The sequence below is a fragment of the Pipra filicauda genome, unplaced genomic scaffold (assembly GCF_003945595.2).
Source record: "Pipra filicauda isolate LSUMZ 115617 unplaced genomic scaffold, ASM394559v2 scaffold222_size1277272_pilon, whole genome shotgun sequence".
NCBI classification, from domain to species: domain Eukaryota; kingdom Metazoa; phylum Chordata; class Aves; order Passeriformes; family Pipridae; genus Pipra; species Pipra filicauda.
The window spans coordinates 1,062,376-1,075,023 of NW_024104335.1; the positions used below are offsets into that span (position 1 = coordinate 1,062,376).

General features: G+C 35.9%; 1 protein-coding gene across 2 annotated transcripts in view; it reads left to right on the forward strand.

Moving 5' to 3' along the window:
* The window catches only part of KCNQ1 (potassium voltage-gated channel subfamily Q member 1), a 175,552-nt gene that overhangs the window by 91,347 nt on the left and 71,557 nt on the right, over positions 1 to 12,648 (forward strand). For both annotated transcript variants that reach the window (XM_039381428.1, XM_039381429.1), the window contains exons 7-9: positions 7,382 to 7,492; positions 9,967 to 10,062; positions 12,252 to 12,374. In XM_039381428.1, the coding sequence (XP_039237362.1) occupies positions 7,382 to 7,492; positions 9,967 to 10,062; positions 12,252 to 12,374 (330 nt within the window). The remainder of the gene's footprint in view (positions 1 to 7,381; positions 7,493 to 9,966; positions 10,063 to 12,251; positions 12,375 to 12,648) is intronic.

Consider the following 12,648-nt stretch of genomic DNA (forward strand, 5'->3'; position numbering starts at 1 on the left):
CTGAAATGCATATGTAGCCCTTTTTGAATACAACAGATTTTGTTGCATTGTTTTGCTACTGTGATCTGCTGCAGGATTCTTTCTTCTTGCTGTCTGCCATGGTTAAATACAGGCTTTCTTAGGATCAGAGGACTTAATGTGTAGCACAGGGAAGTGGCTTTCTGTCAAGTAGCTTTTTCAATGCTTTCATGTCATTATGGCATTTTTATTTTCCACTACAGCGGTCAGATGACTCAGTAATTAACAGTGGCAGATGTAGCTGCATTTAAAAACACATGCTGTCATTGGCGTAGCCATTAAAAATTGAGTATGTGACAGACCAGATTGGCTGACTAAAAATACAGTAAACCTTCCACAGAAGCAACACGATCTGTCAGGATATTGAAATATTCTCCTTTCAGGGAATTATTGCTCAGTTAGGCATGCCAGTTATTTTTTCTTACTAATTGCAGTAAACTTATTTAATCAATAAATTTAATTATCATAATATTCTTTCTCTGTTATAGCTTCTATTGTGTTGCAACATTCCACTTCAGGTGTGAGACTCCATTCAATGAACACATAGTGTAATTTCTTTAATATTAAAAGTAGAATTTAGTGTCCTTTTCCTGCTCTGATATGTCTCCGCTAACTGCTAAAAAAGATTTAGCAGAACAAAACTGAAATGGATTCGATTCCATCCATATCTGGTGTTTTGATACTGTAATATTCTTCATGCTTTCTGCTAGGAAAGAGCCCTATAAAGTTAGGATAGTGAAGAAGTTAGCCCAGAGAAGTTGTGGATGCCCCATCCCTGGAAGTGCTCAGGTCCAGGTTGGATGGAGCTCTGAACAACCTGGTCTAGTGGAAGGTTGGAATTAAGTAGTGTTTAAGGTTCCTTCCACCCCAAACCATTCTAGGATTCTATGCATAACTGGGAGGTCACAAGAAGTTTTCCTAATGAAGGTCTAAACTCATACAAAAGCCTTTTCAAAGTGTTAAATCACAAAAGTGTTGGTTATGTTCTAGCCAGAATTTTCTGAATCGCTCAAACACCAGTCACTGAAAACCTGCCTCAGTCTGTTTTGAACTGAACATGTGGAAGAGGATAATTCACAGCTCCTGTCTCATACACTATCATAGATGGGTGATCCATCTGGCAACGCAGCTGATCTCACTTCTCTGAAAGTGCACTTGCCTTACCTAGTAGATAATGCTTCAGAAAGTCCTCGTTAGTGTTTTCACAGCCCTTTTCTCACTCTACAGTGTTGCACTTTGTTGTTATCTCGGTGTATGTGTACACGGCTAAACAAGTTCTTTGGGCAGCAGTAATAGAACATGTAATACAGCTGAAATAAACCATATAAAAGGTCTGTGTTACCGCAACTAAACTGCATCTGGAATTGTGTATTTTTATATTACTGTGCTTTGCTGACTATAGGCATACCCATAGGGTTCATAACTTCTAATTAAATGTTCTTCATTGTCGTTGTTATTTATAAATCTGTATTGCTTTTCCATTTTCATATGTAAATCGGCCTCCTGGACTTCATTTGAATTTCCTTGAGAACTCTGGGCTGTAGCTATTCACCAAGTCAGTTATGGGCTTCTTGAAGAAACCTAAGGTTATCTTATGGCATAAAGATTTGTCTATATTATTGCTGGTTTTGAATGCAGTGCAAGTTGTATAAATAATTCTGCCAGTGGCTGCATATCTGCATGTCTTTCAAAAGACAAATTTAGTGTTAGCAAGTAAAATACAAGTAACGTGATGCATCTTTCAGCTCCCCAGTGCCAGTATTCAAAATTAGTCTGCTTATGTCATCCTTCATGTCCAGACTGACAGTCTTAAAGACCTAATATAGAGGGGCAATAAAACCATGAATTAATTAAAAACAAAATTAAAAAAAGATGCTTTAAAAAAATATTATAATTGCTCTCATTGAATCTATCAGAGACAACTATCTTCAGAGAATGTTACCTGCTCACTGCCTCTGGGGGCTTTGTGGATTTCAGTGTTTTGTTTATGGGTTTTTGTTTTGTTGTTGTTGGGTTTTTCTCACACCTTTCTGAAGCCTCCCCCCTCCTTTAGCATTCATTTCAATCATGCCCAAGAACAAGTGAGAATAGTTCTTCTTTTGATATCCACTGAATGAGTACACAATTTCCAACCTTCACACTGGAACAAACATCCTTCAGGAGAACCATTATGTGGACCGTGCTAACAGTCTCTTTGATCATGAGCACTATTTGCCACAAGCAATTATTGAATATAGCCATGCATGGATATTACACTGTGCCTGTTGCTTTGAATTGAATCAAGCAGTTTTCTGCAAGTAACAGCTTTGGTTAAGAATTTCTTGTGCCTTTAATTTTTATAGATTAGAAGATATGCTTTCTCACTAAGGACCAAATTCAACAAAAAATTTACAAGTTTGCTTACTTCTAAACGTGCATAAAACCATGTCTTATTTAGCAAAGCCTATCAGTATGTACTTATTGTAAATTCAAAATCAAAACTGGGGGAAAACTTTGCTGAAAAGTTGCAGGAAATACCACTTGAAACTTCACATGCATAAAACTTTTGCTAAATTAGAAGACATCTAGTTTTATTTATAAAATAGTTGCACATAAGTTTTAAAAAAAACTTCATAAAAGAGATCTTGTGTTATTCAGAACCCTTTTTTCCCCCCTCTTCTTAATTAAAAAAGCCATTGAGGACTGTATGCTGACTTCAGTGTTTGACAGAAGTTTTTTATCTCTACGTGGTTTACAAGTCAAGAATACCAACTATAAACCTATTATATTCTTTTATTTTTTTTAATTATAATTTTTGGAATTACGAGTTTGAGTTTTTATGAGGGAGTTGGTTATTTTAGGAATTGTTGGAGCAGCAATTGAAAGATGAAGATATTTTAAAATGCTTTTTGCATGCCATCTCTTCATTTTGCAGCTACCTTCTCATCTCTGAGCTTTAACTCCATGAGCAGCTCCAACTACATTTTGTTCTTATTCAATGAAGATCTTTGGGGTAGATGTGGAGAAACCTTTTAAAATTGTTACTTACAAAGTACAGATGTAGATTTTCTTACATCTAGGGAACACTCTTGGAGTTTCTTTTCCTAATTCTCAAATCTTTAAACCTCTATCAAAAGATAACAAGGAGGTAGGAACAAAAATTTTATCTAGAAGAATACAGAATTAACAGTTCTTTTTCATTTGATGAAACAAAGTATTTCAAAATAGAGATAATTTTCCATGTTGGAATCTAGAAAAAAATAATGATAATAAAAAAATTAAGCTTTCATTTAAATTTCAGTAATTAGCACAAGTTGTGCTCCTGTTGAAATGGGTCTTTTAAAAGACTCTTCTTGTTTATCTCTGTGATCTCACAAGTATAGATGTTTAGTTTGGGCCATCTTTTGATTAGGAGATTTAGAGTGAGCAATAATTTGTTTGGAACTGGCAATGACTGAAAATGACACCTTGAGGAGGTATTAAACTAAGATCCAAAAGCAATGTTTAGGCAAAACTGAGGACATATTATTAGGGAGACATGACACTGAAGTTAATGTATTCTATTTGTTGTGTTTGCAACTGGATGTGCAGTTCCATTTCATTCCATATCCTAAGTTATTAGAAGTGTTTCAGTGTCCTTCAGATGTGGTTATGTCTCGTTCATGTACTTCAGTTGCATCGAGAATGATGGTGTGAGCCTGCAATGATAACTGCATGAAAATGACTTTGAAATTTTAAGGACAAGAAGAATCCAAACATTTCCTTCGCATGTTTGTAATTGTAGTGACAAGGAAGTCCTTTTTTCAGCTTTGCATTGCAATTTGAATTCCAGTGTTTCAAAATATTTGTGACCTGTAGAACAGTCTCTTAACTTGTTCATTTGAAGGATGTAGCTTGTATTTTCTCAGTGCTGCAATACACACAGAGGTGACTAGGATCAGAAAGAAGAATTTCAGTTGTGTCAATCTGTTCTTATCATGAACATCTTTATGTGTACAAGGAAGAAGAATATTGCCATTTGGAAAAGAATTCAAAATCCAGAAAGATCAGTAGGGTTTTTTTTTAGCTTTATATAGCATACTTCACAGTAAAATAAATGCAGGACATCAATCTGTTTGCACTTGTACTGCTGGGGTTTCAGCAGCTTGGAAAGTTTGTACATTGTATTCAACCTGCATGAATGCAGTTGACTGAATAAGATGTCAAGAAATGGGCTTCTAATGTGTTTGTAACACCTAGGTGTACAGAAGAGCATTCAGACTGTTCTGAAATTTACTATAGTTCAGTTGAAATGGAGTCAGGGAGCTGGTCAATGTTTCTGGTATATGGCTGAATGTTGCTCTTGTATTATTTGCTTTAATCAAGATGAGTATTATAAGTGGATCAGAAAATTCTGAGTCGTGTCTGGTATGCAGAGCAATACCTAGTGCAATTGATTTTGAAGTTGCAGTACTGTAAATTTAGAAATGAAGTAGATAAGGTATTTTCTATTAGGTGACTTTCCCTCATTTGCTTTAATGCTTGGCTTTTTTAATCCTTAACCTTGTGTTTGCTTCCTCAGTGCTGTGTTGTCTGCCTTTTTAATATCTCGGAATCATGCATTCTTCTATTTTATAACTATGTAACTATCCAAAATTTTGCAAGGCGCACAGTAAGGATTTCATCAACAGAATATCCTTACTTACCTGATTAATTTCCTGTACTCACTTTAGGTTGATATAACCTAGATTAAAATCCCTTCCCTATTCAGTGCAGATGAACATTACTATTTCTTCTTCCTGTGTGGGTTTTTGCTTCATATTCTCTCCTTCAGACTATTGATGCATATTTAATAGGAACAACATTAGTCTTAATACCAAAGTCTGTGAGGATGTTCATCCGATCAAAGTTCTAAAATAGTCAGTGGATGAAAATGATTTTGTTCCTAATTAAAACAATTGTTTTACATGTTACTTTTCAATGAAATTTAATGTGTGAGCTCTTGTATCAATTTAATTTCATTATGCCAACATGTTTACTATGCTAGAGTGGAATTTGAGTCAGTATTTCCATTATAATATCTTATTTTATAATTGTGAAATTAGTATTGTACTCTTCAGGGGGTTATAATCTGGCTGTAAAAAATCATTTAGGGCAGAAACTCGGCATGCAAGGTTTCAGCAGTATGTATTTTGGGGAAAAAGAAAACGATCTACAATGAATTTGTAGATGGTTTAGAGTTAAGAGGGTAGAGGAAAATGTTAAATTAAATGCACACTTTAATTTGCAACCTTATTTCCAAGATGCTTTTTAAAAACCCTCCTAAACATCACAGGAAATACTTTTTTTGTGTCACTGATGATTCACATAGGCCAATTCAAAAGGGATTGGCAGGGGTGTGGTGGCAAAGGGGAGACAATAATTTCTTAGATGTATGAATTATTCTTCAGTTATACTTTAGTCAGCTCAAAAGCACCTATTTATTTTTACATTTCTACTTAATTAACATGATTTGAAGACTGTAACACAGAATAGTTGATAAAATTTCTCAGTTACAAGGGTTTATAATTTTTTTTCAGAAATGAAGGAATAAACGACGATTTTCTCTAATAATCTTTTCTGTAAGAAGGTATTGGCGGCCGTAACTTTTCCTATAATTATATTTCCTTTTTTTATACTGTATTTTTGAATGTGAAATTGTAATTAGACTTCGGAATTTTTTTTTAAGCCACCCTCTTATGTAGGTAAGGAGATAACATTGCCCCTTCAGCCCCTCATCAGGTCTTGCATTAAATTGGTATTTTAATAACAACTTTGGGGAATACAAGCACAGGAACTTGGGTACTTACCTTATTTAAAGTACTTCTGTAGAGTATGAAACAGTTTTGTAAATAAGCCATATTTTAAAAACTTGTATTAAAAATTAAAAAACAATTCTTGAATATTTTGAGTATCAGCAACTGGCAATAAACTTGCAATAAACATCACCACCTCAAGCAGCTAAAGCTGCCCCTTTGTGATGTGTTTGGCTGACACATAATGATTTTGCTTAGAGGAGGGTGGACAGTTCAAGTATGGATGGCTTGCTTTGTGTGTTTGAGGTACATCCCAGGTCAAAATTTACATACACAGGATTTTCCTCTCATCTTTTAGTAGGAATGGAGAATTGTTAAAGTGGGTGACAGCCATACCTTCCCTGAAGTTCTCGTCATGAGCTTTTATTTCCCCAAAGACAAGTTCTGCATCCCTTCACCCCCTAAACAACCATCTTGCCTCTATAAATCTGCCCTTCTGTCCTCAAGTAGAGATGTTGCCCTGGGCATTGCCTGCATTTCTGCAGTTGCTGGGTAGTGTGTGTTAGAGCAGACAGGTAGGTGAACTAGCTGCAGGACAGGGTGGGAATGGCCTGTGTATGTTACTGTGGGACAAACTTCTGTGTCCTGGGCAGCTGAAGACCCATATTGTCAGAAGAAATTCTGAGCAGCCAGTAATTGAGGTGAGCTTCAACTGCTTTAGAGTGTGGTTTCCCATGCTCTAATCTAGTTAGCCTTCTTCGAAGTCACAGATAAAAATCTCTCCAGTTTCCAAATTCAGAAATAGCTGGTGGAATAGGTGAATTTAAATTGCTCTCAGATGCCAGATGTATCCTTCTGCTTCAAACAAATACATTCTTTCCTTGAGCTCATGCAAATAATTACTTATTAAGCCTTGCTATGCTGCATCACTGTGGTGGTAATCTGTGCTTCAGTGTTTTGAAAGGCAAAACTCAGCAGATGTTTCCTGCATGTGTGCTTTAAATTATCTGTTCTTGCTCTCAGTGTTTTATATGAATTGGTGATTCATGAGACTGTTTTCAGGATCTTTACTACATGGAAATTTTTCAGCTTCTCTTGCTATTTATACTAATATTATCTCTAGAACGCTTGATGTCTGACCCCAGGCATAGTGCATGGTTACAGTATGTGTTTGCTCTTTTTATGCAACAACCCTGTAATACTTTCAGCAAACATCTCATGCCTATAAACAAAATCACCAGTTCAGAACTGTTGGCAGCCTTTCCCTTAGGAAAGTGTGTGACATGGGCAGGCAGCCTATATCCCAGTAACTTCATATGCTGTACAGTTGCCTCAGCCATGAAGACATAAACTAATGGTTTTACTTTGGAAGATTTTAAACATGTATCTTGTTGTAATTCAACTTCCTTTATGTTTTTCCATCTGGCATTAGATGGGGAAGCAAACCAGGAGAGAAGAGTTACCTTCATTAGTCTCACACAGTGTGTCACTGGAAGAGTTAGGAACGTAGCTAATGTTTCTTTAAAATACATACAAAAGGAAGAGAGAACAACAACCCCAAACTACCATGTTAATACTTGCTGTAATACTCTCTGTATTTCTCTTTGCAGGTGACTGTTACAACTATTGGCTATGGAGATAAAGTGCCTCAGACTTGGATAGGAAAGACCATTGCATCTTGTTTTTCAGTATTTGCAATTTCATTTTTTGCACTACCTGCGGTAGGTTATCTTGTACTTTTGCTGTCAGTTTGGTGTTGACTCATTAGTCATCAGAGGAAACTTTTGTTACTGATTCTTTAACCTTTTGTTTAATCTGATATCATGAAAGCTTTGTATTAAAATTTTATATTGTATTTGAAATATATGTGCTTGTAGAAAGTAACTAAGTAAATATGCAGTGTATTTGTATGCAACACTAGGTTTGGGATGTCTTTGAGAAAAAGATGTTTAATTCAAAGTACTTTTTCTGCCCATCTCAGAAGTGTAAAGGAAGTTATTTCTAATTACTTCTAGACTCAGCGACTTGGCGATGTTTTGGCTTTTTAAGGCATCCCCTCATAGTTTACTCAATTGATTAGGTCCAAGGTGAACTGTAGAGTTCTCATACACATCCTCCCTCTAGAAAAGCTGACTAAAAGGTGTCACTGGCAGAGAGACAACAATCAGCAGCCAGGGACACTGATGCAGTTCTTTGCCAAATTAGCATCTGTCCATGGCCAAAGTCCCATTTTCAAAAGTGACCTAGAGCTGACCTTTTAAAACTGTTATGGCACTTTGTTTGCACTGAAAACAGGTTCCCAAATACTTTCAAACAAGAAACAAGGCACTTGAGTACCAAGAGTAAATTCACAGTCAGCAAAACCTAAGCTGTGGTTTGAAAACACAAATATTCAGTGCCAAGGGTAGTTAAGGGTATGCTTTTCACAAATTCAGCAATATCCCTGAATTGTGCTTTTAAAATGTTTGTGCCACCTGAAACTTGTGGTTAAAATGATTTTATTTTCTGCAGGTTTTTCAGTTCAGTGACAAGGACAATTGTGTTTGCAGATATTTGTGCAGTTGTGGCAGAGAAGTGGTGGGGACAGTACAAGGTGGACGAGAATATCTTTACGCCAGTACCTTCACAAAAATTCTTCACAATGTGAAATAATAGCTACTAAAATTCCAGTGGCTTTTTTAAATTAGTTGCTTACTTTAAAGGTACATAACCTTTTGCAGAGGAGGATAATTAAGTGTAGTTTTTTAAACTCTCCAGCATCAATTTGCTATTAGAGCGTATGTTTCTCCCCTCCTCATTCTAATATCTTTCACATTTATTTTAGAAGAGAGATCTGGTAGATGAAATGATTTGTATGAAAAATGCCCAAAGCCACTTTTTTTGACTGAAGAGTGGTGGTGGTGTGTTTATTTGTTTGTTTGTTTTGGTAGGGTTTTTAAAATCAGACTTGAATGCCAGCAGAGGAGTTTTATAAATGATTGTGTGGCAGCCATACCTTCACAGCCGTGCTTTATGTTTGCCTGTCAGATTTCCCTAATCTTTGTTGAAGCAAAACAACAACAAACACCCCTTTATCAGTGGGATTTTCTTTACTGAATTAAGTTGTTCTTGTGAGTTGGCCCAAGGGGGGAATTTAGGGTTTGAAGATCTGTTGCATGCTGTCTTGTTGCCATTTTAAGTAAGGGGATCTGGCTGAGATCACAGTCAAAAGAAATTTTTGTGGCTAAATGCAACTGGTATGGCTTCTGGATCTAGAAATGATCCTTCATTTCCCAAACATGTGATGTTTGAGCATCATTACCTCTTTGATCTTTACTAAATGAACGTAAGAGGAAGGGCATTTCTCGTTCCTTTCAAAATACTTGATGATTAATACAGTTCTTAGAGGTTGAGCCAAGATCCCTGGCTACTCTGATCCTTCTGCTATATGTAGAAAAAGAATTATGAGTAGGTGTAATCATGTAAGCTGATTTATAGAAGATTTCATTTTTACCCGTGTTAATAAAACTTGTGTTAAATATGTCTGTAACTGTGCAAATGACTACATAAATGACTTGGTCTTTACTTAAATTTGGACTTCATAGCTGCACTACATTTGGAGTCTAGTTCAGGTGGTACACCATCCAATGCTGTTAGTCCTTGTCCTGAGAGTGAATTAGGTGGGTTTGTGTCAAACTCACTGAAGTTCTGACCATTTTGAAATATGCATTTTCCTCTTCTTCATCCTCTCTCCTCCCCTCCCACCATGGATTAACATATGGAAATAGAAATTACCATACCACACGACCTGAATCATTCCATGCCAAAGCTTACTTTCTCATAAAAATGAAGTTAAGCACATCAGGTTGATATTTTTCCCTATTCTGTTATTCCCCTTCACAAACATTTGTGAGGCTTTTAGAGGGTATGAAATATAATTTCTGCTTCCTCTTTAGGAGCTGAATCTAACAGGCTTTGCATCAGAGCATGGTAGCATTCACTGTTCGTTTCAGCAAGTAATAGTAACTGAGTCTAAAAACTTTGCTGTATTAAGTCATTTCCTCTAAATAATTAGTTGGATTTTATGATGCTGAATAGAAGTTTATTAATACAACAAAATTTGGCAAGTTTATGTGTGGTTCTTTCCTCCCCTTAAAAAAAAAAAAAAAAAAAAAAAAAAAAAAAAAAAAAAAAAAAGTGTGTTTTCTTTCCACAGGGAATTCTTGGTTCAGGCTTTGCCCTAAAGGTACAACAGAAACAAAGACAGAAACATTTCAACCGTCAAATTCCAGCTGCTGCCTCACTCATACAGGTACTGAGTTCCTGCATATTGCATACAGTCATTTCTTTTTTTCCCCAAAACCGTTGGTACTTTTTCCATGCCTGATTCCCATTAAAAACTGTACAGGAGTTACAGATGCAAGTTTTGGAAATCCAGCCTTTAATGTAAACTAATGAGCAAAAAAATACACTTCCAAATTAGTGCAAACTGTTTAATTCAGCTGGTTAAAATCAAAACTGAAGGCTACCCAGTAATTATTAAACAGTTTACCTGGGGAAAAAGTTATGAATTGTCATGCTTGTAGTAGTGAAAAAACAGAAAGCAGGCTTCGTGTAAAACTGTACTTTTAAGAAGTTGCTGCTTGTAAAGACAAATGTCAAATATGTTTCGGTTTCCTTGGGACAAATAAATTCTTAAAAATCTCAAATTTAGGAGAAATAAGTGAGAATGGTAAATAGGAAGTCTTGTTTGGACTTTTCAGCTCCAGGATAGGTAGCTGAGAACCGCTGGGATTCTGCAAAATCAGCCTTTTCATGTAGGATAACTTAGAGGCAGGAAAATATTGATCCCGTCTATTATAAATGCAGGTGCAGTTCAGTGTCAGTATGGTCAATGAGATTTTATCCTTTACTTCCTTGGAGCCAGCATTGCACCCTGTAGAAGTATTAATATTATTTCATTCTAGGTTTTTCTAATTTTTTCCTCCCTCTACTCAGTATCTGCATATAGCTTTAGAAGCACAGAGATCAAATTTAAAAGAAAACTAGATGTACACCTAAGCCATACCATTTTTGCATTCTCATATGGCTTATTTTTCTGGCTTCATGAGTCAATGTGGATTTCCAGGTCATGATCTTTATGGAAACAGTAGCTAACTGTAAAGTTTATGCTTTAAACTAAACAGTTCCAGAGTTAATGTGAAAAAGACTCTGGTTATAGCCAGAGATTAGCCAAAAATTGTGAGACTCGTATTGTATGGTTTTATAAAGAATGGATTTTTTTAGTGTTCCCACTGATTCTTTTGGGAAATCGACACCGAATTATTGGGAAGCCTGAGACTTCATGTCCAGAATGTTGTACTTGCCTCCATCAGAAATGTTAAGGAGTAGAGGACAGACAATGACTTGCTGACTACCTGTTCTTAATAGTAGTAATTATGATTTAATCATAGTCTTGAATTTCTGAAAGCCCAATGTAATAAATGTTCTACAAATAACTTTTAAGAAGATTATTCTTGAACCAAGATGTTTACAAAATAAGTACAAGATGAGAACATCTCAGATAAGTGATTTTCTTTCCCTGTATTCCTTCTTGTTTTCTTCTAGAGGCCAGTTGTTTCTTCCAGTGTCCTATTAACCATGGAGGGAATTATATGGTGATTGTCTGATCCTTTACTTTCCAGCTGCTGTCTGTTTTCCTCTGTCATTCTGCCCTGCTTTGTTTCTTTCATCTAGCATTTTCTGGCCTTTCCTCCTCTAGATTTTGTTTGTGTATACATGTGTCCTTTTTTTATGTAGTGTGCAAGTGGGGATCTGCCTTTTTAATTTGGAGAGTAACTATTAATCAACTCAGATATGTTTAGACATTTAAGAAAGAATACAGCAGTGTGTTGTTCTTGTTTCCTAGCCCGGCTTTTCCTCCTTTTTGTCTTAGAATGTGGTACTTTAATCATTGTGGCTGGCAAGAGAGAGGATTGGTTTTGGGTTTTGGTTCCTAGTTAGCCACTGGTACTATTCCATTGTGCCATCAGGTTCATTTCTTCATATGAATACAGCCTGCTGATCACATCACAATTCCTTTTTTTTTCCTGGAAGTGCTCTTGTGAGGCATGGAAAAACAATTCTTGTTTCTTTCTGAGTAAGAGCCTGAAACACAGAATGCAATAGGTAAAATGCTGGAAGTCAGGTAGGGAAACTGGGGCAGAGTAAGAAGTTGAATCCAGTCTAGAGTTCTCTCTCATTATTTGTTTGTTGCTAAGGAGAACAAAATTGCACTTGAAAAGACTGATCTTTCTTTCTGGTTTGCCCAGTTCTAACTGTGTGGTTTGTGTTTACTAAATAAGGGTTCTAAACCATGCTGAGTTTATGTTTCCAGTGGGCAAATTCAAGAATAAAAATAAACAAAGAATGACTAACGTGATATTTGGAAATTACTGTGTTGTACAGTGAGGTACTAATGTGATTGATTAATTATTCCATTGCTTAAAACATTTGTTCTAGACTGCATGGAGATGCTACGCTGCAGAAAACCCAGACTCTTCTACATGGAAAATATACATTCGAAAACCTGCCAGGAATTACCATTTGCTGTCACCCAGTCCAAAACCAAAGAAATCAGTGATGGTATCAGTAACTAATGTTTCCTATTAGAGTAATTAAAAAATTTTAAATTAGATTGAATTTGCTCTAGAGACTATTTGTTTTGTTTGTGTTACAGATTATTATGTGGTTTCAAATTTTTATTTACATTTCGGTTTTTACAGTTTCAGTATATAGACATCAGAAACTATAAGTTAATTTGCTTCAGTTCCCCAAACTTGACTTTTTTAATGGATCTGTAGGTTTGGAAAAGAGTAATAATGACCTAACTGAGGCACATCGATCAGTAACTTACTGT